Source organism: Symphodus melops (genome assembly GCF_947650265.1).
Source record: "Symphodus melops genome assembly, chromosome: 19".
In the NCBI taxonomy this organism is placed as follows: domain Eukaryota; kingdom Metazoa; phylum Chordata; class Actinopteri; order Labriformes; family Labridae; genus Symphodus; species Symphodus melops.
This window is the reverse complement of record NC_136709.1, coordinates 15,949,094-15,976,663: the sequence shown is the minus strand read 5'-3', so window position 1 is coordinate 15,976,663 and position 27,570 is coordinate 15,949,094. Positions and strand designations below refer to the sequence as shown.

At 40.8% G+C, this 27,570-nt stretch overlaps 1 protein-coding gene across 1 annotated transcript; it reads left to right on the top strand.

Moving 5' to 3' along the window:
• The first annotated feature begins 4,759 nt into the window (after positions 1-4,759).
• On the top strand, positions 4,760-24,847 carry fyna (FYN proto-oncogene, Src family tyrosine kinase a). Its single transcript, XM_079370568.1, is given in 13 exon segments — positions 4,760-4,965; positions 12,418-12,674; positions 14,884-14,960; positions 14,962-14,981; positions 17,475-17,573; positions 17,797-17,900; positions 18,221-18,370; positions 18,535-18,699; positions 19,560-19,739; positions 20,089-20,165; positions 20,664-20,817; positions 21,704-21,835; positions 23,205-24,847. Coding segments are annotated over 12 exon segments (1,614 nt in total). The 5' UTR covers positions 4,760-4,965; positions 12,418-12,427; the 3' UTR covers positions 23,414-24,847.
• The last annotated feature ends 2,723 nt before the right edge of the window (positions 24,848-27,570 follow it).

Genomic DNA, 27,570 nt, shown 5'->3' with positions numbered 1-27,570 from the left:
CCTAAAAAAACCTCCCCACAACATATCTATTTGCATTATTGTAGATTGTTAAATGCATATGACTTTTTTACCCAACCTTATTAAGAGCTTAATGCATTTATAGGTTAACTACAAAAATTAGGTCAGATAAGATGTATATTAATGATCCAGCAGCTTCTAAACAACAGTAGCCTATGTCGTGGACAGCTGAGCTGAGAAAACACTGCTCAGCTGATCTTGTGTAATTTCACCACGCACCTCCCTAACATATGCTTTCTCTGTAAACAGACGTCCCATGTACATCTATAAGCCCTTGTACCCCTTAGTACCCTCGTCCCTCTTCTTGCATAATAGCGTCTTGTCTGCCTGTTGCAGCTGGAGCATCCTGGTGACCCAGATATAATCAGAGTTTATGGCAGTCCGCTCCAGCAGCCTGCAGTGCTCTGACTCCACCACCAGCCACAAGTCTCCTCTCCCTGCCATCACTGCATGACCCACATCTCCATGGTTACCAGTCCAAAATGGCTCCGAGGCAGAACGGCTATACACGTTATGGCGATCATGACTGCTGGTCATGATGAAGAAGAAGTAGGGTGAGAGTGAGTTCAAAACTAAGCAGCGCAGACGCCAGTTTGAGGATTAAATTAGACATCTTTCAGTCGCCCTCCCTTCATCAGGCTAACTAGGCCACGCTCATTGTTGTTGTATTCTGATTACATGCAAAGCTGTGATTATTATGGAGGTCTGTCATGAATATGTAAGCCAGGGGACAAAGCCTGGAGGGCATGAAGTGTTTTCAAAAAACACCCTGCAACCCAGACATGCAGACATAAAGACTTGATCTGCAGGAAGATTCTGTACCCCAGGTGGAGTGTGTTTGTGTGTCAACAAGATGGAGCTGTAGCACACGGCAAAAATCAACACATGCAGACGGTTTCCATGGAGCTTAGGTCTAGAAATCATGCAGAGTGTCCATTTAAAAGAGCAAAACTGTAACATAAGGATGAAAGTCATGTTTCTTCAGCTTTGTTAGTGTTTTTTAATGAATTAAAAATATTTCCACCAAACAGTTTAATTATTCTGAAAATGGGAAAAATGTTGATCTGCACTTACAAATATTTATTTTAAATGGAAATTTACAGGTCAGGAAAAATATTTTAATAAATGATCATATGGACAAAGGTACAAAGCCCTTGAAGTCTAAAAAGTCAAACTAATCTTTTGTGTATGTAAATAACTTGGGGGCACAAAGTGAGATGGTATCTTGTGTGTACAAGATCTTTTTTTTCAGGACTTCATATAAGGGTCAGTGTCACTTATTCATGCTTTTATCACCTGCAGAATTGATTACTGCAATGCTCTTCTTTCTGGTCTTCAGAAAGGGAATATTTCTCAGTTCCAGCCTCTCCAACAGCTGCAGGACTGTTGATGAAGACCAATAGAGAGCACACATTACACCAACTTTAAAGTCTCTGCATTGGCTACCAGTGTTTTAGAATTGATTTTAACATTATTTTATTGGTGTTTAAAGGCTGTTAAGGGTCTTGCTGCCACCTATTTATCACATTTGCTTTTAATTTATGAATCTACCAGAGCAAGACCAAGCCTGGCTGTTTGATTTGTTTTTATGTATAAACACTTTGTGATACATCATTGTGTGCAAAATGTTTTAAAGCTGATCTGGAACAAAACATCAGTCAACACTGTTTAACTAACTGACAGTAACAATACTGATAATCCAATAATTATGGAGTCATTAAGGTTACAGCATCTCTACGCTTGAGTACAAATTTGCATTTTTTTTCCTTTGGATTTTGAAAAGTTGAATGCCTCTTGTTGTAAACTGTAACATACATGTTTTTGCTCTTCTTTTAATACTTTTTTGGGAGATATTTGCCTTATTGAATAGGACATTTCATGAGAGACAGGAAATAGGAGGATAGTCTGGGGATGACATGCAGCAAAGGCCTGAGACCGGGTTCAAACTCATGGCGGCTGCAATGAGGACTAAAGGCATGTAACATAACCATTTGGCTATCCGTCACCATCGCTTTTTGTAATATTTTATTGACACAAACAGTACATTAAGCAAATGAAAATTCGACTGTTGAGGTCAAGTTTTAAAAGCATCAGGTTATGGGGCATAGTAGGTTCACCAATCACCTAAGGACAGAATTGGTAGTTTGATTTTTATGTACTTATTCTGCTCATGACTATAATGACATGGTATTGAGACAAACAGGACAAACAGGAAACACAACAAGAACAAAACATGAAACAAAATAAAACTAATATTACTTAAACAACAACAGATGGAAATTCTTCAAAAAAATGTTTTACAAATAACTCCCGGCTTATCTGATAAAAACAACACAGATGGGTGGTACACATCATGCTTTATCAGGTACCATCCTCTTCCGTTCATTACATTAAAACAAGACGTGATACTTGTCTCCAAAACAATTGTCATCACAAAGGTTAAAAATCCTCTATCCAACACAAAGACTATAAATATGTATGGATGTAGCCTTGGGAGGTCAACGATGTGTTAACTACACGGGTTTTAGAGTCCCTTCAATGGCGATCACCATCTTGTCTCCCCCTTACTTTCACGTTCGCCTGTTCAATCAGTGCAGCTACGCACCTTTTTGTGATTTAAAGCTTATCCTTCATAAAATCAAAACAGAAAGGTTTAGAAAATGAATCCCACGTAGCTTACAGTGTGTGTCGATTGAGACATGAGATAATCCGACCTACTTTATTTTTTGAACCTGGCTGTAAATTTCTGCTGTAAAAACAAGCTTTTTTGGCTTGGTTTGTGACTCCAGCCTCAAGCGGGCACTCAACAAACTGCAGGGTTTTGCACTTCCACATTGGCTTCATTTTCAACCCTGGAGGTTGCCACTTAATATCTTTCAATTCCAATTATTCACTCTTAAATTACAGATCAACTAATTGTTCAGTCTCTGCTCAACAGTTAGTTTCAACCAGCCATTGGTGTTACACTTTAGAGGTAAGACAAACCACAGTGATCTAGTGTCTGCTTAGCCTGCAAAACCCAATTTAACGACACCTCTGTTTCAGCTGCACACCTTCAACCCCTCTTTACCCCTGTTCGCTGAGAAGTTATGAGTTCGAACTCACCATAAATAGGCACCATTAAACGCAAGCAGCAGACAAAATTGTCCTTTGCTCAAGCTGCAATTACCTGAGGCCTGCTTTGTTGTGTTAGCAGGCTAATGTTAGCATACTTTTAACTCATAGCTTCACATTGCTCATGAATTGACATAGAATTACTGTGATCTATAAAGACAATTATGGAAATTAAGCAAAGGCCTTCACATCCATGTATACATGATGTAAACACAACCCTGACAACAATGCAGCTGGCGGGACTCACACTTCTTGCTCATTGATCAGAAAGACATTTAGAGACGATATACTTGATTTATGTGAACACTGTTGCTTCTTTTTATTTTCAGTGTTTATTTCTCATATTTTCCTGCTCTTAAGTAGCTAATTCAGTCATCCAAACATGTGCATTTGTGGTAAAGAAAAAAAGAAAAGGCTGAAAAGCTGTAACACTGGAGGATTCTTGAGTAAATAGGGGTCAGCATTATGTTTCATAATTACCTTCCTGAGCCTGTTTAAAATCACTGCAAATCTTCATAAAGTCTGAAATGATCCGATCGAGGTGAAATACATGTTGCATTTTGCCCCCGCAAACTTTCCTCTCAGTGTCTGAATGTTGTTCTTTTACCAAAACAAAAGGCAACAATGTTTTTAAAGTTCAGCTATGCAGAAGCCTTTAGTGAGAATACCCCAAATAAGGAGCCACCGTTGTTCTTTCTATTTTTATGTGACAAAGTATGAGATTACTCTGCTGTTATGTATCATAGCAATTATTCTGAATTCTGAATCTCAGTTTAAATTCCACCACTAAAATAAATAGCATAAGTTTAGTTGGAACAAAAATGAATCCAATTAGACTGCAACTGGAAATTGTTGGTGTAACGTCATGAGAAAACACATTTTAAAACTAATTGATAAAGTCTTTTCCAGTATGAGGTTGTGTGCTCTCTTTTTCTTTTTTCCCATTATACAGACAGAGACAGGAGAGAGTGCTCTGATCACTTGAACAAACACAGACAATCTGCCAACCTTGCCCTGTTTTTCAGTCACTCCACAGACGAGGAGGTGACCCACTACACATTGTAGTCCCCTATTGGAGGAACGCGCTGTCAATCACAGGTCCTGGTCTGCGTGAATCCGCATCAGCCGTACGCAATCACAGCTACATCAAAACTCACACAGATCGCCGGAAAACCTACAGAGCATGCAGGATGCAATAAAAGCACAAAATGTTAGCAGTTAAGAAACGACTCATAACGCATATTAAACATAATATAACTCATACAATCTTTGTGAAGTTATACATTTTTTAAACCTTAAAAAACTGTTTTCTAACTGAATAATTTAATCTCCTATTTTGGTGTTCTTGTTTTCTTAATTTCAAGAACAACAAGAACAAGAAGCTCTTCAACATCGATTACAAGTCCCATCCTTCCCCCTTATGTTGATAGTTTATGTTTTATTTATTATTTTACAATGATCATTGTTGTTTGTTTTTTTTTGTCAAAGGGTATTTGAGTATTTAGAAACGCGCTATATACAACTAATGTATTATTATTATTATTCATTTCCTTTAAATATATTTATTTATAAAAAGATCCATAGCTTTATTTTGAAAGCATCAACCGGAATCTGCATGTGTTGTTGTTGTGAGCTTTCCGCTGGTCGCCGTCGTCATCATCTGTACGCACGACGGCGACAGGAGCTCCTGGATCGGCAGGGACTGGAATCCCACCGCTCTTCTCCCCCAATGCGAGGAAAAAACAGTCACAGAGAGTAGAAAATCCTCGGCGACTCCACCTCACGAAAGCCCGTCTGGAAACTCCGATGGATTAGTCTGATTTTCTTTCTCCGGTAAGCACGCAAATTTCTCCTCCTGTGTTGAATTTCAATTGGGTGCACCCGCCTTGTCCCCTATTCTGCGATGGGAAACTGCGAGATGAATTCATCTCCGGAGAGAGAGAGAGAGAGAGGGAGAAAGAGAGAGAGGGAGCAGATGAGATAAATAACACACTGTGTCAAGCCAACATTCACTCCAGTCCTGCAGATGTAGGGCCATATTAGGCGGTTTACTGCAGCCCAAGAAGACGTAGAAGCACAGAGAGAGAGCGACGGGGGAGGTCTTGTATTTGTGCATGATGTTTTGCTGTGCTGAGATTGTGGAGAGGGGGCTCCTCTAGTGTTGCAGCAGCAGCAGCAGCAGGAGCAGGGATGGATGCGCTGCAGAGCTGAGCTGACCACTGAGGCCACGCATAAACGCCACATCGGCCTGCAGACAGCCTCCTATTGATTCATCGCAGAATAATTGTCATATGCTACAGGCTAATTGCATTGCCACCTCGTTAAATATCCAATTAAAGCTGTCCTAATCGGGTTATCTGATGAATCTGGAGCTGCAGCCATCCATCTTGTTGGCAAACACCGGGGATGATGATATTGTGTGTGTGTGTGTGTGTGTGTGTGTGTGTGTGTGTGTGTGTGTGTGTGTGTGTGTGTGTGTGTGTGTGTGTGTGTGTGTGTGTGTGTGTGTGTGTGTGTGTGTGTGTGTGTGTGTGTGTGTGTGTGTGTGGAGCCAGGGACCTCAAGCATCAGTTGTGTTCATGTGCAATGAGTTAGCCAGGTTTGCAAACATGCACCGAGCACCCTGGAGCTCTTATCTAGCCAACCATTTGCCCATGTATGACTAATACACCGTTAGCATGCGTGATATGTTTCCTATGTGAAAGAAAGGAGCTGCAGATTATAGTTCATGGAGCATGTTGATTTCCCCCTCAGGTGCCCTCTGTCCATACAGCTGAACAGACAAAACTGGAACACAGGCCTTCCCTTCTGGTAAATAAAAAGCGTGTCAAACAGAAAGGAACATGTTAAGAGGTTTTTTTTTTCTTTCTGCGCTTAAAGCAAATAAATGTGTTCAAGTAGAAGATATTTGTTTTCCTGTTTTTTTGTCAGTCAGCAGATGTCAGTCAGTAGATGGGCTGCAATGATTTATTGTTCTCATGTAGACAAGCAACGACTAGTTGATTAATCCATTCATTGATCAAGGCAGGGCAAGCTTATTCAATAGAGAATGAATCAGCAGCGTTTTGACATTTGGTTGACATTTTTTGAGTCATTATTGAGGCAAAATGCCAAACATTTGATGGTTTCAACTTTAAAGATTCTCAACGTTACTTTTTTTTTTTTTTTTAAAGATTTTTGGGTTTTCAATGCCTTTATTGGAAAGACAGAACAGTGGATATAGCTGGTAATCAGGGAGCGAGAGAGGGGGGAATGACATGCGGGAAAGCAGCCACAGGTCGAATCCGAACTCCCAGTCTAGCCAAGACCACAGCCTCTGCACGTGGGGCACGCAAGCCAACCACTCGGCCACCGACGCACCCACATCTCAGGCTGTAGCCTTGGCTTTCATGATGGCTTAGTCTGCTAATAGTTCACTTGATTAACTGAATAGATTCAAATGTTTTTCCTTTGGGACCAACAGTACGAATCATGATTTTCAGTTTATAATTATACAAAACAGAAGAAAAAGTATCAGTCCTCAGACCTGGAGAACCTGCACCAAAGAATTTGGTGTTGTGTTGATTCAGTATGACCTCTTTTTGTATAGTACTGATACATTTTGTGGTTGGTTACTCAGATCTACCAGAAGATTTCCAACCCTTCATCATTATTTCCATTGCATTCTCACATTGAACATTACCCTCCATTGGCACCACAATTGGAAAAGAACCATTTAAACCCTGAATGCGGACTGACAGGCAGAAGAAGCAAGAAGAAGAAGTGTTTGTTATTTTCTCCCATTTGGAAAATATTCCTCTATAAGGCCCAAATCTCACTGACTTGAATGGTGGTTTTCACAGTCAGCTCAGTGATTTAACAACATGACTCACTCAACTCACTCCACTGTGAGCATTGTGACACTGAAGCCCGGTTAGTCTTAAACCCACACGTAAGTCCTGTATGAAGCTCAGCTGTGGGTTTCAAATAACGAGCTCATTGAGAAAGTGAAGAATGCTTTGAAAGCTTTAACACTGCGTTTCATTGTGCTCATAATCTTGTAGCAGAGTGAAATGTGCCCATTGTGTTGTTGTCGATACGCTGAATGAACTCAGTTGTCCGACACAAGCAAATATTGTAACTATCCAGAGAATGGTTGCCATAAGGAGGAGATTGTCCGAGTTGTACCCAATCCAGTAAACACAAGAGCAAGATTCAAACGTATTGAAATGTGCACACAATCGTAACATATCCTCTTTTATGTCATTTAGTTTCTGAATGAACAGAAAGTTTCATTTTGTATTTTAATAAGGTCGTTGCGAGGATGACTTCAGTAGGAGGGCTGTTGGAGGTTTGACCTTGTTTCCACGTCAATGATCTGAGTGAAAAAAACGCCCCACACTGAAAATCAAACAGAGCTGACTTTTTAACAGCTGCACAGATGATTATTTCTGAACAACAGAGATATTGAACTCATCGGGTATGAATGAAACAAAAGGCCATGTTAGCTGAAGTATCTTAATGTCGAAAACTCAAGGTAAGTTTAGGATGAATAATAGAATAACACAAGGACAGCTTGTTACACATTAAATAACCAGTAGCTAAACCAGTTCATCGACTTTCAGACATTTTTTAGACAAAATGGACAATAAATCTGTCTGTCTTAATGTGCGTGTTTTGATGTTAAACCAACTTTTTTTAATCTCTTAACTGAAAGCCCTTCTTGTAAAATGTGGAACAAATGATCATCTATTTTAGCCCCCTGCAGTAACAGATGGCTGACGTCACTCAGGCGTCACCGCTCATTTGTTGACTATATGAAATGTCAGAAACATTTTTTGTCCATTACCTTCCTCCCAGAGTCCAAGTTCATGTTTTGTTTTTTTGTTTTTTAAATGTACTGTTTTGGTCCAAAACCAAAAAAATTGTCATTTTACATGTTTTGAATTGCTGTTGATCACAAAATAAGTCAACATTTGAGCTCTACTGGAAAATCTAAACCAGTGCTCTTTGTTGTTTGGGTCCACAAAATTCAGTTTCCATACTGCACATGTGTGTTTCTCAGGCTGATCTAACTGTCGCCTGTTTAATCCATCAGTCACGCCCTGTGACCCTGACATGTCTGTCTTTTTAATTTAGTGTATTGATCGGACGGCTCTACTTGAACTGGCTGAGGATGTCATCATGTCCCCCGGCTCTCTGTGTTATTGTACATCATGAACACTTCAGCCTCGAAATAAAAAGCACTTATTTGAGGAAATTAATTTCTCCTGTCCTGTAACTTTGTGTTCCTATAATGTTGGCATCTTCATGTCTCTCCACTTCCAATTCCTGGTGTGAAAGAATTTTACAGTGTGGCTGATGCGTACAGTTCAATAAAAGTGGCCAGACATCAAAGTCAGAAGTCAGTCTGCATCTTTGGCCAATCAGGATGAGGGGCTTTAATACAAAACCCCTCCTGAAAGCCTCCTCCTTTTGTCGTTAACTGTTACGACACGGCAAGTAGATAGAGTTCCATCCCCATTGGACCTTTTATTATCACGGCGGCGCGGCCCTCCCGGTGTCAAGCTGTTCGTTTGGGTCTGAAAATAGCATGACGAGGGTTCTCGCAGGCTGAGGTGGTCATGCGATACCCAGGCAGTGCCACGTAAAGACAAAAAGCCCAGCGGCTGTGATGCCATCGTCTGCTTTTTTTTTTTTTTTTTTTTTTTTTTAGGAGGAGAAAGCTGAGCTCTAGGTTGAGCACAGAGCAGTCGAGTTATTATCTGTGCGTCCCTGAAATGCAAGGGAAGAGAAATCATTATGTTCCTGCGCTTTGTCTTGACATTTTGATACGATCCATAGAGTTGATTCATGCGTGTAATTGAATTAACAGAAAGGAGTCATCCCTTGGATCTGAACGCAAATGATGAACACTCTTGGTATATTGTTGTGACTGTAAATGTGATGAATCTGCCTGTTGCTGTAAACGCACTTAGAAGCGAAAGGTAATAAATCAAAATAACCGCCGAATTTAGCAACTTTAACGACAGCACGAAGCGCACACAAACACAGTTCATATGCAAATGTTTACCAAGCTAACACTGCCAACAATAAGACAAAGCACAAAGGGAAGGAACGTATATAAACAAAACAAGATGGCCTAGTTTCTGTGCAGCAGAACGCTCACAGACATGTTGAAGCTGTGGTTGTCCCTGGGCCTTTTCTCTTCAAGGGAAGGACCTTTTTCTTCTTCTTTTTTTATAATCCTCCACAGGCAGCACGACGACGCGAGAGCTCCCCTCATTTACTGTGATCCCTCCAGGAAACCAAGCTATTTCAATCACTGCAGTTCAAGAGCAAATCCTTCAGAAAAAAAACACACCTGTGTTATCCCAGGTGGTGCAGTTAATATTTACCTGCTCGGCGTCGAAGGTTTTAATGTCACTTACTGCTTTGTTCTGTCACACTGTTGTTTTTGTGTTTGCCTTGTTCTTGCAGAAATTGGTATGTTTGCTGCCAGCCTGTGAAGTAATGCTGGTCCATTATCTGGTTATTAATGACTGTGTAGCCCAGGGAGGCTCAGTTGTAGAGTCGATTGTGTCTCAGTTGGAAGGTTGGGGGTTTGATCCTCAGCTCCTGCAGCCACATGTCCGATGTGTCCTTGAGCAAGACACATAACCCTAAGTTGCTCCTGCTGCTTCATCGTCGGCATGTGAATGGGACTAGCTAAGTGTGACCTGCGGTGTAAAAGCACTTGGAGTAGTCACAAGACTACAAACACCATTTAATGTTTACCAGAGAAAAAATCACATAACTGCCTGAAGTAAGAGGCTGTAAATGTTTTAAAGGTGTTGTTTCACCTTAAATATACTGTACCTGTGCTACTCTGGAAAGAGAGTGCTGTAAATATCAGCAAACAGGAGATGTAGACTCCACGCAGTGAAACCGCTCTCCTCCTCTTCTTGTATTTCAGTCTGTGGTCTCAGCTTTGGTCTGGATTTATATTGTAACACTATCACCGAGCTTGTTCCTTTCTGGGTATTTAATGGAGTTTAATAGGCAGTGATAAATCACAATGATCTTCTTCTCTCTGCAGAGACTTCGTTCTTCTTCCTTTAGTTAACATTTGGAACGAGCATAGGAGTAGAGCGTCGGTGCCGGAGGTTAACTCTGTATTTGGTCTGCATGCATTCTTTAACTTTCATGTACTTGTTGACCGCAGGGAGCAGAGCAGCGATCCTGGTGTGATAAAGAGCGACGGCCTGAAACGTCAAGTGCAGAGATAAACTCCATTAAATGTGAATTGGAGCTTCTCCTCTATATCTTCTTCATCTGGCACCCGTTACCCTGTAACGATTCAGATGTGAATGCTGTTTGATTTTTCTTCATCCAGAGTAGAGAAATACACTTGTAGGAATTACACAATAGTTGGTTAGTTATAATTGCAGCTTATTGTTCCTGCATACTGAGAAATATGCAAATGACAGCCTAGAAAAGAAGCATGCAAACTTGCCTTTGTGTTTTTATGTTCGGTTAGAGTGATTGTGTTTTTTTTCTGCGACCACAGTTTGTTTGCTGTATTTCAAAGAGTCGTGTTTGAGAACATTTTACAGATAAAACTTTCAAAGAGCGTTTTAATTCTTCTTTAGACATGAGGATCAAACACTGATGCAGCTAAAACACTGTATTTAACTTTTCCTGTACCCTGCTACAGTTCTCAAAGTGACACATCTGTTAGCACTTTTTTTTTTCTGAAGCAGGCATTGAGGTTTCTTTCTAGTAAATGTAAAACAGGGCCAGAAAGAATTTGGTCATATATTCTGTAGCTTTCCTTGTAACCATTAAACTCCAGTGTCCTCCAGCACACAGCTCAGAAACCAGCTCAGTTTGGGCTGCAAAGTAACTTCCCTTGTCATAATGGAGCCGAAACGAAAAGATGTTCAGGTTCACACTGACAGATTTAAATTTCTTGAAATGTCTAAAAAAGGACAAAAATGAAAAGATATTAAAAACTAAATATTTATGTATCATTTACATTTCCCCCCCGGGGGACAAATAAATATTCTTTTTTTATTTTTATAAAATGTAACTGAATTAAAAATACACAAAACCAAATGTTTTTCCCATTGAGGGGCTCAAACTATTGATTTAAAAAAAAAAAACATGGGTGATGCCGTTGTGATTTACAATCAATTGGATTGACTCTTTAGCTATCCATCAGCTATATTGTAACTCAAAGATGAACCCTAAATCTGTCATTTGACTGTTCTGCTGTCACTTTTTCATGACCTCATATTTCATCTGTATATTGGAAAACGTGTTTTTCCATAAAACTGTACCATTCTTCTTGTTACATTAAATCGCTCTTGGCAGAAAAGAGGCACCACCTGTGAGCGACTCTCCCAATAATGTGGATTTATCCGAGGTCAGAAGTGGCGTGATAGTTCTCCTCTTCCTCCATCTGCTGTAGCTCCGGGCTTTGCCCCCAGCACCATCTCTCTTCATGCACAGCGACTGAAAACAAGTGTGTTTCCAATTAGTTGCTCCAAAGTCAGCTGGCTGCTAATGGTAATGAAAGACAACCGTGCTGTCAGCGGTCTCTGCATAGTCCTGTTGAACCGGCTTAGAGGGGCACACGGTGGGGCAGACTGTGCGTTAGTATGCGTGGGTCTTTTAAGATGGTTAGGCTCTTTCTAATTGGCTAAGCAGATTGCCTTGCTCATTACAGAGACTGGTTTAGCTTTTCTTTAGTGAGGCCAAATGCTCCCCCCATGAGACGCAGAGAAGAGCCAGGGAGAGGTTTGCTGTTCAGGGTCTCTCTTTATGCTGTAAATCTGTTGATGGGTGTGCGGCTCCTTGTAAAGAAAACACAAATACAGGGCATGCCAGCTTGTAAATGCAATGGCTGGGTGTAAATTCCACACTCGCAAGTGTGGTCGTTCACTAAGGTGGGAAAGTAAAGCATCATAAGTGGTGCTTTTTTTTTTTTCTTCATTCCAACGAAGCTGTCTTTTGTTTTTTTCAGCATGAAATATCATGATCATCAACACATTCAGATACTGTATTTACATGATGATGATTGCTTTAGCAAGACAGTGCAGCACTGTCACTGTAGGCTCTGTATAATTGGTAATGGAGTTTAGAGTATTCTGTTTAATTTCAGCCTAATTGAAAGATATTTCACACAGCTTTGTGGAACTCTCAAAGGAAACGCTGGAATAATGGAATATTGAATCATAATTTCCCCAATGGAGCCAGCTGTTGAGCCGTTATGTTACCTACAGTATGTGCTGATTTCATCTTGACTCCTCTTTCCACCCGCAGAAAGTAGAGAATGGGCTGTGTCCAATGTAAGGATAAAGAAGCAGCTAAACTCACTGATGACCGGGAGACCAGCATCTCACACAATTCGGGGTACCGCTATGGATCCGACCCGACGCCGCAGCACTACCCCAGCTTCGGGGTCACCACCATCCCCAACTATAACAACTTCCACAGCGCTGCCTCCCAGGGCGTCACTGTGTTCGGTGGAGTCCACACGTCCTCACAGTCTGGGACGCTTCGGTCTCGGGGTGGAACAGGTGAGGCAGAGGATGATCTATACACTGATTACTGATGATGTATGAAAGCTTGTGCATTAATGAGCATTTAAATAATACTCTCATTAGCATAGAAATCAATTTATATAACTCGTAAAAGCAATAGCGGGCCTAGATCTGAGTCTTGTGGGACCTTACAGATAACGCCATGCTCAAATCAGGTCTGATTAGAATCTTTGTAAATAGGAGGTCTGACCTGACACCTCTGCCCGAGCACATAAAACATGAGTTTACAGAGTTTACAGGTTTGTGTTCCCAGGCTAATAAATATTGGACACATGGGGAAAATGGCTAAACTTGAATGCTCTATAACGCTCATTTCACTTGTTTGAAATGTTACGCTACAGAACTGAAAATCTAAAATTGCAATTACATGTCCTTTAATGTTGAACTATTCCATTTGAGACAGCCGGACATTAAAGGTCACATATTACTAAATTTCTGTTTTTCAAACTCCAATATGTATCCTTAGTCAAGCCACACAAAGTCCCCAATTATGAGAAAAGTCCATCCTCTCCGTCTTTTGCCTCCGCTACTTTTGGGGGGGGGGGGGGGGGGGGGGGGGTCAATCACAAAAGAGCAAATAAACAGAACTCAATTGTCAGTGTGCAGGTTGTTTACATGTTAATTCCTCAGAGGACTGCTTAATGTCTGGTTCTCATCAACTACTTTGTTATTCAGCTGATCGTCCGACTTAAATGAAAGCCAGTATTCTGTGAGGCACGTCTGACAACCATAAAGATCAGATGTTTTGCTGAATAGCACAAAAGTGTTTTTTTGTTTGTTTTTTGTAGTGAAGAAGCTGCAGTCGTTCACTTAAGATTTCAAAGATACGTGTGCTGCGCGATGATGTATAAATTAGTACAATCTTTCCCTTTGATGTAAATGACTTGGTTTTTAGTTCCCTATCACAGATAAACAAGCTGCATTCACGGAGTCAGCACCAGCAGCATGTATGAATCATATGAATAAGACATTACTTCAGGAGGGCAGCACTCAGCTACAATTTTATCTGAGCATTTAAATAAAGTAGCTGAGGACAGAAGCCTCATCTGAACTGCCTGAATAAAGTCAGTGTTTGCCAATGAGACAGAGGGCAGCTCATTTATTTGTTTATTTATTTTTTGGAGGCAACTGGAAATGTGCGGCGTTTTATCCGAGCTCAGGCTGTCCGGGGACGATTCAGATCAAATCAGAAAATGAAATCATTTGAACAGTTTCAGGCTTATTCAGGCCGTTCCAAATCACATCTGATGAACTGAATTGGCCTCAGCATTCCTTCGGGATGTTTGGTCAGATTAGACTCGGCAGGCGGATGATTTTTTTTCACTATGCAAAAAAAAAAAGCTTCTTTCATTTGCATGTGAAACTTGTAATTGATGATTTATTTTATGTTTTTTATTTGTTTGATTAATGGGGGGGGGGGGGGGGGGGGGCTTTGCAGGGGTGTGTCCAGACTTTTTTAACTTGGGGGGGCCCACCTGGGGCCCTGACTAGTGCAGGGGGGGCCAAGTAACCTAGCATTATTTGTTGTCATTTGATAATTTGTAGTTATAGGTGATGCTTTAAAATTAAACATAACACAGAACTTACAATAACGTTATTTTCTATCAGTCCTATCAGTAAACAGAAACTAAAGGGTATTGAGGCTAAACTCTTAGTCAATGATCTATAAAGAATAAGGTACTAATTAGCACTTAATAATGACTAATAAGCAGCCAGTATGTAACTAGTAACTAGTTGATGGTGAATAATTTTAACCTTGATTTAAAGTGTAACCATGTGATTTTATACAAAGGAGGAGGAGAGAATGAGTAAACCTGTAAAAATAAATAAAACAGTCCAGATGATTTCTGGTTCTTTGTTGTATCTCGTAGATGAAAGTATTAGTAGGGAGCGCTGATAGCCTAGCGGTTTTGTTGTGCGCCCCTATGTATAGAGGCTATCAACCTTTTTCTAATCTGACCTCAATCCTTTGCTGCATATCACCCCCCACTATCTCCTACCAACATTTCCTCTTTCTTCAGCTGTCCTATCCAATAAAGCAAAAAGGCCCAAAAAAAATAGCTTTAAAAAAAGAAAAAGTAAATCAGAGGAAGATGTAGTGCCAACACCTAAACCAACAACAAAATCCCCAACACAACTCTACTTCTAACCTCTTCTTCTCTTGCCACTTTGTGTCTCCCTCCAGGAGTGACCCTGTTCGTCGCTCTGTATGACTACGAAGCCAGGACTGAAGATGACCTCAGCTTCAGAAAGGGGGAGAGGGTTCCAGATCCTCAACAGCACGTAAGTGTGAAAACATTTGCATGACAGAATGAGGGGTGGCGGTCGTGTTTTCCCTCTCTGTTTTTACAATCAGTTGTCAATGTTTTAAATGTTGTCTTTTGGAGTCAGACGTTGTTTTAACAGATGCAGACAAAGAGATCTGGTCTCTGTTTTAAAGGCCTGGCACAGGTTATGAGGCGTTTGCTACATCTAAAGTCTGACCTTTTTTTGATGCTTTTATGAATTACTTACACAAAGGTTGTATGTCTTTAACCTTTTTTGTGTAAAGAAAATACTAATAATGAGTAATAATACAAAGAATTTCAGCAGCTTTCTGTACAATTATCTTATTTAACACCATGATAACATTTTGGTTGATGCCAATTTTTGCATTTATTGGCTAGGACAAGACGAAAGAGAGAGAGAGGAATTGTTGGGAAGCATGAGCAGGGGATGACATGTAGCAAATGACCAGGGTTGGATTCGAACCCAGGGCTGTAGGCGCTGTTCATGGGGCACGCCTGGCATAACCACTGGGCCACTGGCACCACTACAACTTGTTTTTGAACAGAAACTTCAACTGCTCATATATATTTACTAATCAAAGACATTTGGCAGCCAAGTGTACCTTTGCTAAATGCTTTAAAACGGATTAAGTAACAGCCCCAGTTTGAAGAGAGCACTTTAACTATGTTCAAAGTTTGATCCAAAGAAAACTGGACTTGGTTCAAGATGTTGTTTCTCCTCTCCTTCAGAAGGCTTCTTCTGTTCTGAACGATCTGGTGGAAAACTGAAGTTTCGAAGTGAAGAAGCCTTCTGGAGGAGAAAGTGAAAATGTTTTTAAAATCAAATATGTCCAGTTACCTTTGGATCAAGCTTTGAAAATGCAATAACCTGGATGACTGATAACCTACTCATTTTAATGCATTAGTCCCATTGTGAATGTATGATTTTTTAAGACTGTCGTCAGAGTACAAACATATTTGTGGAGCAAGACCCTTGATCAGCTGTGATTAGCTGAGTCTGTGATTTCACGTTGATTTGTCTTCTTACCTACTGAATATAAATTCAACACAGTCGGTTCTAAACTTTACTAAAGCTGTAACCTCTCATAAAAAGAGGGTGGCCCTTTGGGAAGCATCCTTCTAACAGTAAATCGTTAGAAAGACTTCTCATTTGACTTCTGTTTTTTTTTTTTTCACTATCTTCTGAAGCGTGGCAAAGTCTAATGAGCTCTCGCTCCCTTACAAAGTGAAAGCCACCACACAAATTAATTAATATACGAAACTAAAATACACAGCTTTTCCCTGGGAGACTGATTCAAGCGCAGCTGCTGCATATATGAAAGAATATTGTATAGTAACGCAGGGTAGAACAGAAAAATGTCCTTTCGAAGTGGGGCATGTATCCTGATACTAATTATAGGCCAGAGTGGGGATGAAGTGGATGAGCATTAGTCTGGTGGATTAGGAAAAGGAGAAGGAATGTATTACTATTATTAGTTTTTACGATTTTAACTCCTCATATTTGTTTATTTTTCATAGTTTTTGTCTGCTTCTATTGCATGCTGGCCCTGTTTGGTTTTGGTTTTCTATGTGTATGGGTTGGGGAGCTGGTCGTTGTAAAAAGATTGCTCTATGTACACTATTTATGTGACTGTTATATAGAAAATAAAATTCAAAGTCATAAAAATACAAAATAAAGTCACTTATCTAACCTAAAAACATCAGCACACGTGAGCTCGGAGCCCCAAACAAACTGTCAGCGTGGAGCAGAGCCCTGTTAACGTCAGTGTGCGAACAAGGTCGGGATTTAGCCGCAGCTGTGCTAGCCGCACTTCACAGCCTCAGTAGAACAAGCTAATCAGTCACTCACTGTTAAGTGCTAAGGCTAGCTCTTAAACTCAGTCGAATGAAGAAATGAAGTCAGTCTCACAGATGGCTGGAGTATATCCTGAAGTAATCATTCAAAAGTAGACTTTGAATCATGAATCCAGAATAGTTTAGGATCGAAAAAAGAGATGCTGAATCGAATCGTGAGACATCCAAATATTCCAACCCTAGTGGTGAGATGGTGATTGGTCTTTACTCACACTCTCTCTCTCTCTCTCTCTCTCTCTCTCTCTCTCTCTCTCTCTCTCTCTCTCTGGCAGTCTGCCTGCTGCTGTCAATCAAACATGAACATCCCCCTCTAAGCATTCCCCCAAGGATTCTTTGTTTTGTTTTTTATTAACACAAAAGTATTAACAATAACTTTAAAAAAAAAAAACAAGATGCCGTTAATATTGAGAGAAAAAAAAGAGAAGAAAAATTTTAACGAGATGATTCACCAACGCTTCAGAGGCCCACGCACTAGAATGCACTGGTTTGTTTTGATGTGCTCTCTAGAGATGAGACAGCCAGTATATCTGATCATCCATATCTCAATGCTTATTTGTGCCTGCGTTACGTGTGTGACTGTTGATCTGTTGATTTCAAACTGCCTCTCAATCTCCCTCTGTCCTGCTCTCCACAGCGAGGGCGACTGGTGGGAGGCCCGTTCTCTCACTACAGGTGGAACTGGTTACATTCCCAGCAATTACGTCGCTCCAGTGGACTCCATCCAAGCTGAGGAGTGAGTAAAACTTCCCTCACACACAGAGTTTCTGTCTCCTCGGCACGGCAGCTTCATCAGCAGAGGGCGTATCGTAAATATTTGAGAGCTCATCTCACTGCCTTTTGTACAAATTTGGCTTCCATGCCCATAATAAAGCAAGAACAAACAACAGGATATTTGAAAAAGTTTTAAAACAAAACAGAATTTCAAAGTCTTTTTCTTCCCTCTTTTTTCCCTGCAGCTGGTATTTTGGAAAATTAGGTCGAAAGGACGCAGAGAGGCAACTTCTGTCCAACGGCAATGCAAGAGGCACTTTCCTCATCCGTGAGAGTGAAACAACCAAAGGTACTCTGACTGAGCTGGGCCTCACATACTCAAGTGTTGAATGCTTTAACATTTAAAACACAAGCACCAGTGTTATATGAATAAATAAAAATGTAGTGACACTTCTCCTTAAATATGTAATGTGGCTGTAGTAGCAACTTATATATAGACAAACTATATTCTTTGCCCTTAAGCTTTGCATTATGGGCACCGATGCAGCTCTAAATGTGCTCTTATGAAAACAAACATGGTCAACCAGAGGTTCTGCTCTTGTCTGCTTGAATTTGTCTGTTTTTTTTTGTTTTTTGTCTTCATGATAATTTTTTTTGTTTTTGTTCCAGGGGCCTACTCCCTCTCCATCCAGGATTGGGATGACATCAAGGGAGACCACGTCAAACATTATAAGATTCGCAAGCTGGACAGTGGAGGCTACTACATCACCACCAGGGCCCAGTTTGAGACACTCCAGCAGCTGGTGCAGCACTACTCCGGTGAGACTCTGCAACACTTGTAATGGGATGTACTGTACACCAACTTATCCCTGTCATGATAGATCTGCATCTATTCAACTTCTATTTTTAAAAAAAACCCCCAAACATCTCTCCTTTTGTTTTATGCTAGATTATTTAAAATTCAAACTGCTTTGTTGCTTCAGCCCGGGCTGCAGGGCTGTGCTGCCGCCTGATCGTGCCGTGCCACAAAGGCATGCCCCGCCTGACTGACCTGTCTGTCAAAACCAAAGACGTGTGGGAGATCCCCCGAGAATCGCTGCAGCTCATCAAACGTCTTGGCAATGGCCAGTTTGGAGAAGTCTGGATGGGTAGGTGTCTTTCTTGATTGTGTTTGTGCGTCTTCATTCTGCAGGGATGAAGAGTTGGAAAGTTTTCAGCGGCTTTACCGAACATATTGTATGTTTTGGACCGTTTTAAGCTAACAATGAGCTCATGTTACTCACAGGGTGGAGTGTTTGCTTTCAGTGATTTCATTCAGGAATTTAGCTTCATCTCTGCACAATCCCAAAAGATTCTTAGCCTTTAGAGAATTTCAAGTTCAGTAGACATGGTAATGGTTTAGTCCGATAAGGTTTGCCAAGGAGTATTTATGTTAGCACAGACACATGCTGTTGTAGTTTGGCTGACTTCACTTGAAAATGATCTGTTTCACATGGGAATGTGAAGATACACGTGTCTAATTTGTTTAGAAATGAACATGTCGTCGGCATCACAAACATGTATTTAGTCTAAACATGTCAAACATCTCTTTGCTCAGTGTTAGACTATCTAGATTTAGTCTGTTCCACTACGATGTGCGAATGGAGAACTCAGACAGATACAACAAGACTAGGTAACATACTTGCAACTACAGCAATTTCCAACAACTAGATATGTCTGCTACTTTTATTTGGATAGCTCTAGAGAGACAGGAATACGGAGAAGAGTGGGGGACGACAAGCAACAGCATCATCGGCTGAAGGAGTTGAACCTGCGACCAGTGCGACGACAACTCTGTACATGGGGTGTCTGCTCTACTGGGCTTAACCTGCCTTTTTATATGCCTTCCATGTGCTTTATTTTTCAATTTTCATTTGATTCCTTTCGAAATAAAACCCTGATAGAATGACTGACACTGACACCCAAAGAACTACCCTGAAAAAAAAGCTCTTTTTTTTGTTGTTGTCAGGCACATGGAACGGCACCACTAAGGTGGCGGTGAAGACGCTGAAGCCGGGCACCATGTCACCCGAGTCTTTCCTGGAGGAGGCTCAGATCATGAAGAAGCTCCGACATGACAAACTGGTGCAGCTGTATGCAGTGGTGTCCGAAGAGCCCATCTATATCGTCACTGAGTACATGTGCAAAGGTAGAGGCAGTTTGAAGCCACACTATAAATATTACATACATTCATACATGCACACACCTATACAGTGTTTGAATGATTTATGCTTCTGTATGGACAGTACAGTATGTCCTCCTTTTTGAGATATGGCATCACAACAACATTGAATCACTGTGAAACAGAAACAACTTGTTGTTCGTGAATGTTCAGAAACGGAGAGATCCTGGGAAGATCACGAGCAAATAGAAATCTGAGCAAAGTGTGACCTCAGAATTGATTCTTACTTTTGATCCAGATCTGTCCCGGCATCTTTAAGAAACCAGAACAGACACTGACTCCTTTGTCATCTGTTGTTTTTTTTGTTTTTTTTCAGGGAGTTTGCTTGATTTCCTGAAAGATGGAGAAGGACGAGGCCTCAAACTGCCAAATCTTGTGGACATGGCAGCTCAGGTACGCTGCTTTAAAGAAGCAAATCTTGCTGATGCTGCTTCATGTGGATTTGGAAAAAATCTTCTCCAGCTGTTTGTAGTTATTTATTTGACCTCTTTTGTAGCACAGTTATCCAAATTTCATCTTGACAGTATGCCAGTGATAACAGTTTATTAAGCGAGTGGATACGACTGAGACGTTTTGACTTTGAAAGAAGAAGAAGAAATTCGATGTAGCACTTAATAATGACAGTTGATGTATACAAAGACTGACTATAGAATGTAGGTGAATGATTAAGCAATACACTGAAGCTCTATAATAGTACTCTGCTCTATGACTCACTGCTTGAAGTCATGAAGTAATCATACCTCTACATTATACAAATAGAGGAACTGTTGCTCTTAATTACTGCTCAACTTTTAGGATCATAAAATGTCATTTATTATTAATGATGATAATTAAATGACGCTGCTCACTGACGTGACTTTTTATTGGCAAAACAATTCCTCAATTACCCAGGTGGCAGCAGGCATGGCATACATTGAGAGGATGAACTACATCCACAGAGACCTCCGCTCCGCAAACATCCTGGTCGGGGAAGGCTTGGTGTGTAAGATCGCTGACTTTGGTCTGGCCAGGCTCATTGAAGACAACGAATACACAGCGAGACAAGGTAGGCCTGCTGGATGGATGGCAGATTCCTTTTAACAACTTACAACTTGAGTGATGTTCAAATGACCTGCTCGGACACTGCAGAGTTATGTTGAAAGCAGTCGACTTGAGTCAAAAGGAACTTGCTTTAAACAGTGCCAGTCTGTCAAAATGTAAACAAATGCAGGCTAGAAAACAAACATGGATCGACCTGTAACGCACTGTCAAAGTTGTGAGCTGAAGTTGTTATATCACGATGTAACTGCTGTCTTCATGTGTCTCTTATATCCTCCACTTCCCCGACCACAGCATCTTCTGAGAACCTCACTGTCAGAGGAAAAAGAGTTGGTGAACAGGCAGATGTCTTATTCCACTGGGTCAATTCCAAGAAACATTACATACAAACACCACTTTTCAGTTTAAGTGCAGTAAATGAGCAGGAATTGGTCTCGGCGACCGCAGTGGAAAACAAGATCTCATGTGGTTACAGCATGGCACAAAGACAACAGAATCTCACATTTGTATCAGGACTCCTAACACTTCAGAACATGTGTTAAACACACACATCCGACTCTGGTTGGAGGGTTCCTCCCTGACTTTGTTGGCAGACGTGAACGACACCAGGAGGACTTTCAGTTTTCAGTTAGTCAGTGTCAACACGATCACTTCCCTGCTTGTAAGCGACTTAAGCGTTTACTTGTTCAACTAAGTGAAAGCCAACACAGAGAGAGATAATAGAATTGTTCAGTTTTTCCCTGGCGGGATGTTATCTTGTCCTCGCGTGTCTGCACTAAATGAAATCCCTGATGAAGGGGGGTAAATGAGACTGGCCTAGTTACTGCTTCAACGGTAAAAGAACACATTTCTTGAAAGGATTTTGAGCATAAATGTATCTGAATTTCTTTTAGGTGCAAAGTTTCCTATAAAGTGGACAGCTCCTGAGGCAGCTCTCTACGGAAAATTCACCATCAAGTCCGATGTGTGGTCGTTTGGCATCCTGCTGACGGAGCTGGTGACGAAGGGCAGAGTGCCATATCCAGGTGAGAGCGTTAAACCCCGTGGATTATTTGAACCCTAATCAATTCTGGATGATTGCGTGCGCTTCATTAATGCAGATTGTAGTCTAAAAGCGTTTAGCCATAGCTGTGGTTGTGTTCGCTAAAAAAGAAAAAGAGAGCAGCATGTTGCATAATGTAGATTACACCATGCATTATGCAAGGCGATGTTCCCACATGATGGTGCGAACATGTAGAGTGACAGGCTTCTTTTTCATCTTGCACACACATTTAGGAATAATATGAAACTGAACAAAGTAGGTTGAAATTTTTTTCGTACATTCAGTATTTTTTACATATTTTAATAACATCTGTTAACCAGCTTTGATTTAAAGAACCCAGTCATGCACATCAGTGTTTGAATTACTCCGGCTGATTAAGCCTCCACTTAGGGGAGAAGTACTCTGCAGTGGTGATGAGAGTTGCCCTGATAATGTTTGTTGTAACATATGAAAAATAAATACAGAGAGAGTCCCTGCCAAATAGAATCTCACTCTGTCCTTAGAGGCTGTGGCCGTGTAGTGGCTGTACGAGGAATTTAAAGAATCATTACACTTAAGGAAGGCTGCAACTTAAAGCTATTTTTAATACAAGTTATTTCATTTCTTTTTTATTTTCCTATTTTTTTCCGCACATGTCAAAACACACTTTAGAAAATAAAAGATTCACGTTGTATCCCAATCCATGTACGGAAAAGAGGAGGAAGAAGAATAAATCGTATTTTGCCTGCCCCTTACTCAAAAAGAAAACAAGAAATATCTGGATGGTCCAATTGCAATCACTTAGCAATGAACACCATAGAATAAATCTGAGCGTTCATTCTTTACTTTCACATCAATAAGAAGGAAACACACACAAAACACATTAACTCTTAATATCATACAGTCTAATAACTTTCTCCTCCTTCCGTGAGCTATCGTGACCTCTTTGAACATTATGCAGTATCTAATCGAAACAGTCTAAGCAGGTGAAGCTCTTTATTTAGCTTGAGCTGGGGGCAGCAGGGGCTCAGTTGGTAGAGTCGATTGGCTCTCAACCGAGAGATCTGTGGGGTTCGATCCCCAGCTTCTTATGCAACATGTCCGATGTGTCCTTGGGCAAGACACTCAAGCACAAGTTGCTCCCTGTGTCACTTTACAGAGCAGCCTCTGCCATCAGTGTGTGAATGGGTGTGTGGTGTAAAGCGCTTTGAGTAATCGGAAGACTAGAGAAGCGCTATACAAGCTCAAGTCCGTTTACTATTTATTTACCTTAGTTACTTGTGCTTTTTAACAGAACAAGCTAATTTGAGAAGAGAGCAAAGTAATTTTGTAAAGCCACTTTTACCTACATGTCTTTTTCCTCCTCTCTCCAGGCATGAACAACCGCGAGGTGCTGGAGCAGGTGGAGCGAGGTTACAGGATGCCGTGCCCGCAGGACTGCCCCTCGTCGCTGCACGAGCTGATGGTGCAGTGCTGGAAGAAAGACCCGGAGGAGAGGCCCACCTTTGAGTACCTGCAGGCCTTTTTGGAGGACTACTTCACTGCCACAGAGCCTCAGTACCAGCCGGGGGACAACCTCTGAGCACTGCTGCCTTCATCTCATGTCATTTTCACCAGCTCTCCACCAGGGGGAGCCAGACTTCCACCTTCTTTCTTTCTCTCTCCCTCATCCTGTCGCTGTCACGATCTTTAAAGCTCATCGACTTGACTTCTTGATTTGAACTTCATACAAACAGAGACAGCTGCCGCTCTGAAAGGAATCTAATTAAATTAAAGGATGTTTTTAAGGTGGAAGGGGGAGCTGAAATGACTGAAGAATTAAAAAAAAAAAAAGACTGCCATGGATGAACCAGACAAGTCATGTTGTTTAACTTGTATGTAGTGTAAATATAAATTGCTTGTTACTTATCTTTTTTTGTTTCCTTTATATTACTTTTGATATTTTGGAAATGTGTGGATTTTGTTTTTTAATCCAAGGTCAAAGTTATTTCAGATTTCTGGCTTGTAGAAAAGCGCGTGCGGCTCACAGTTAGTAACAGATGGGGACAAAATAACTGTAGGAATGATAATAGTTAGACACGGTGGACTGAAGTGAATCAAAGAATTTTTTCTGGATGTTCAGTCCACTGACCTTTTTTAACGAGGTTAAAATAACAATACTACTCTCCTCTTCTCAAGGAACTTAGATGTACTTTAACACCTGTTCTTGCCTTTTCTTGTTTAGTAATATTCTTATAATGTAAAGGAATGCCTTCATGCTTTCTACACACTAACTTAGTGAATCATGGACTCTTCCAGCCCAACTTATATGCCATCTGCATTAATACTAAGTGCAGTCACTGCATTTTTAGCTTCAGCCAATGAGTTTTAGATCAGCTTAAAGTAACTTTTAGTTCGGCTTTTTTTTTTTTTTGTAGTTGGAAAGGAGGCAGACGTCCTCTCCCGCTGCTGTCATTGTTCGGCTGACTGCTTATTATACGGGCAATATTTTAAAATGTATGTTGCATAATTGTATGGCAGCAGGCTGTGTAAGAATTCTGCATCGTCCTTTTGCTTCAAACAAACACAAACTGCCACTCGTGACGGGAATGAAGGATGCATACCGGTGTTCGTCCCTCCATAATGTGTATCTGGAAAGAACATGCTGTTAATGAGACCAAACATGTTTATTTCTTTGTATTATGTTCGCTTAAGTTTGGTCAGTCTTGTATGTCGTTTAAATTACATTATTATGTGATTATTTTTTTCTTCCTGCAGCTCTGGATGAGATGCGTCTCCCTCAAGAGCCAAACTTCTTTCTGCGTGTGAGAAGGTGCATTCCAGGACATGTTTCCATTTCTCTGTGTTTTGAAGTTGCTTTTTTTTTTGTGGGCGTAAAAGTGAGCAAAAACTTTGTCTTTGCATCACTTTGTGTCACCCCACTTCTGTAGATATACAGAAAATGTTTCTGCATTATTTATTGTCTCTGTCTGTTACTTGTACACAACTGGTTTTGAAATAAACAATCTTGCCATCATTGTTCTGTTGACTCAGCTCTTCGGGACAATCAGCTCTGAGCAGATGTCAGGGACTTCTTCGAGCACCAGAGGCTTCACCTTTTTTACAACAACCTGACAGCAGGGATCAGTCATCAGCTTGTTAAATGAGGGTTGTGTTTGTGAGAGGTATTAAAGGTGGTTTCACCTCAGGCTGAACCTGACACTAAGACAACATGACTGAACTGAAGAAATATGCAAATCACCTGGTAGGTGTATGTGCTGACTGGAGAGAAATTCCCTGCATTCATGACAACAGAGAAATCTTAAATTTTTTGCTCTGTATTATTCTTTTTTTTTTAATGGATTGAGCTTTTAACATGAACTTTATTTCATCCTTAAATGTCTCACAGCATCTGTTCAACTCCTATACAATGAGATTCCTTATTTAAAAAAAAACAAAACTCATGAAATACCTGAAATGAAACTCCACTTGTCAACACTATACTCCTCAGCAAACTTTCATCGAAGGTCTTGCTGAGCCACACAAACCCTACACTCTTGGCTCTGATTGGACGGAGCTGAAGTGTGAAGAATTTGCATATAGCAGACTGTAACACACACAAGCCTCTGCGCCCAGAGGAGTGTGAAGAATCCAGCGGAGAACAGGTAGGTCTTTGTTTCTTTCTAGAGTCTACTTGCCCTAGTCGGTACACATTTTTCTTTTATATGTATAAAGTTGTTGTGTGGTACAATTTTAGTGTACATGTGGAGCTTTGGTTAAGCATTAAAAATGTCTTAATTTAATTACATTGGAACAATGGTGGACATTTTCCAAATTCAGACTTTCATCCTGTCTTTTTATTGCAGGAGCTAACCGGGTCAGGATGGAGAAATCTGAAAAAGTACCCCCACAGGGAGTTGTTTACTCTTCAAATAAGTCAACAAATCACCCTCCTTTTTTCACTCCTGAAGTCTCAGTAAACAGAATATTTCATGCTAATCCACATCATGGCGGAGTCACACCACTCTGCTACATGAACGCAGATTATTTCTGCCCAAAGAGCCCACGCAGAGTTGAGCAGATGAGCCAGATGTTCAGCAGGAGTCCTCCTGTTCATGCTGCTCAAAGTGAAGAGCTGATGCAGCACACAGAGCCAGACAGTGGAGGAACGACTTCTGTCAGGATGAATCTCCATCAGCCATTTCCAGGCAGTCACTCCTATCGTCCTGCAAGCTCCAGGGAGACCAGCACTGGAGGAGACTGCTGCTGTTGTAGCTCAAACCTGTGTGGAAGAGCAGAACCTGCAAATACATTAAAAACAAGGTGACACAAGGCAAACAATCACGTTAATGTCAGGAACTTGGACTGGATGGAAATGTGGCATGATTTCAAGTCTTTTCTTTTTTCAGCATTTCTCGAGAGCAGCATGATTACAGCTCTAGTCCACAGAGTGATGAGGAGGAACTTGAGCCTCCTTTGCCGCTAAGAGCTGATGATGAGTGGCACTACAGTCCCCAGCTTCCTCCTCAACACCACAGACACGACTATGGTAGGAGAATTATGCCAAGAGAGTTTATTTTTTTGTACCAAATGGTGCCAAAATTGTTGAAATGATAAGAAAACTAAAAAAAAAAAAAAAAAGGATTATTAAAAGTTAAGGTTACAGAATGAAATGCAGCTTTAAAAGTTAAAATACTAGTTCATGATATAAACAATAAAATAACAAAATAAAAAGTACAAGTACTTATATGCATTTATATGTTCCATCTCAAAACTGCCTTTATGTACATATTATTATGTTGAATATTATTTCAAATGCAAGAGGAAAGTCAGCAAGATTTTATGTTATGTTATGGTTAATTTTGATGAAATTTTTGTTTACTCTAGAATCAGAATAGTTTTTCTTCGCCAAATACATTTACACAAACAAGGAATTTGCTTTGTGTTTTGGTGCAAAGCAATAAGCAAAGGAAGTATACAGTATATAAACAGCAGAGATCCTGCTGATAATATGAACGCAACATAACATTTGAGAAGATCATTGAGTTTAATGTAAAATGTTCATAATTCATTGTAAACTATGGTGTGTTTAGGTCAAGTACAGGTAAGCTACTTACAAGTGTAACTAAAAAGCTTTCAGCTAAAGTTCAGGGAGAGTTTTTATAATGCTAAAAACTTTATTTGAATCCATTTGTGCCTCGTGCTGTGTGTGTGTGTGTGTGTGTGTGTGTGTGTGTGTGTGTGTGTGTGTGTGTGTGTGTGTGTGTGTGTGTGTGTGTGTGTGTGTGTGTGTGTGTGTGTGTGTGTGTGTGTGTGTGTGTGTGTGTGTGTGTGTGTGTGTGTTGGGCGGGGGGGGGGGGTATTTTGCCTGTGAATTTAATCAGCTGTTCATCAGGTGCTTTCACATTTTGCACCCACAGACCCTCGTTATACCATGGATGTCAGGCATTATGACACTGCAGGAGAAAGACAGCACAACTTTAATCCCACCAACCGATTCCCTCCTCAGTCATATTACTATCCTGCTCCTTGGCACCCCACAAGATCCTGTGATGACCCCCACAACTGGTAAAAGAAAACAGCTGAGGTTCATGGTTAATATTTATGCGAAAAGCAAAGAACCAGAGCTCTTTCTGCCCTCACAACTCCTTTCAGCATTATTCAGCAGAAGAGCCTTTCTTGAGCGTTTTTCTATGTTGCTGCTTCAGGCCAAGAAGTCAGGATGACTTTATGAACCCCAGCCTGGCTCAGGGAAGCGTC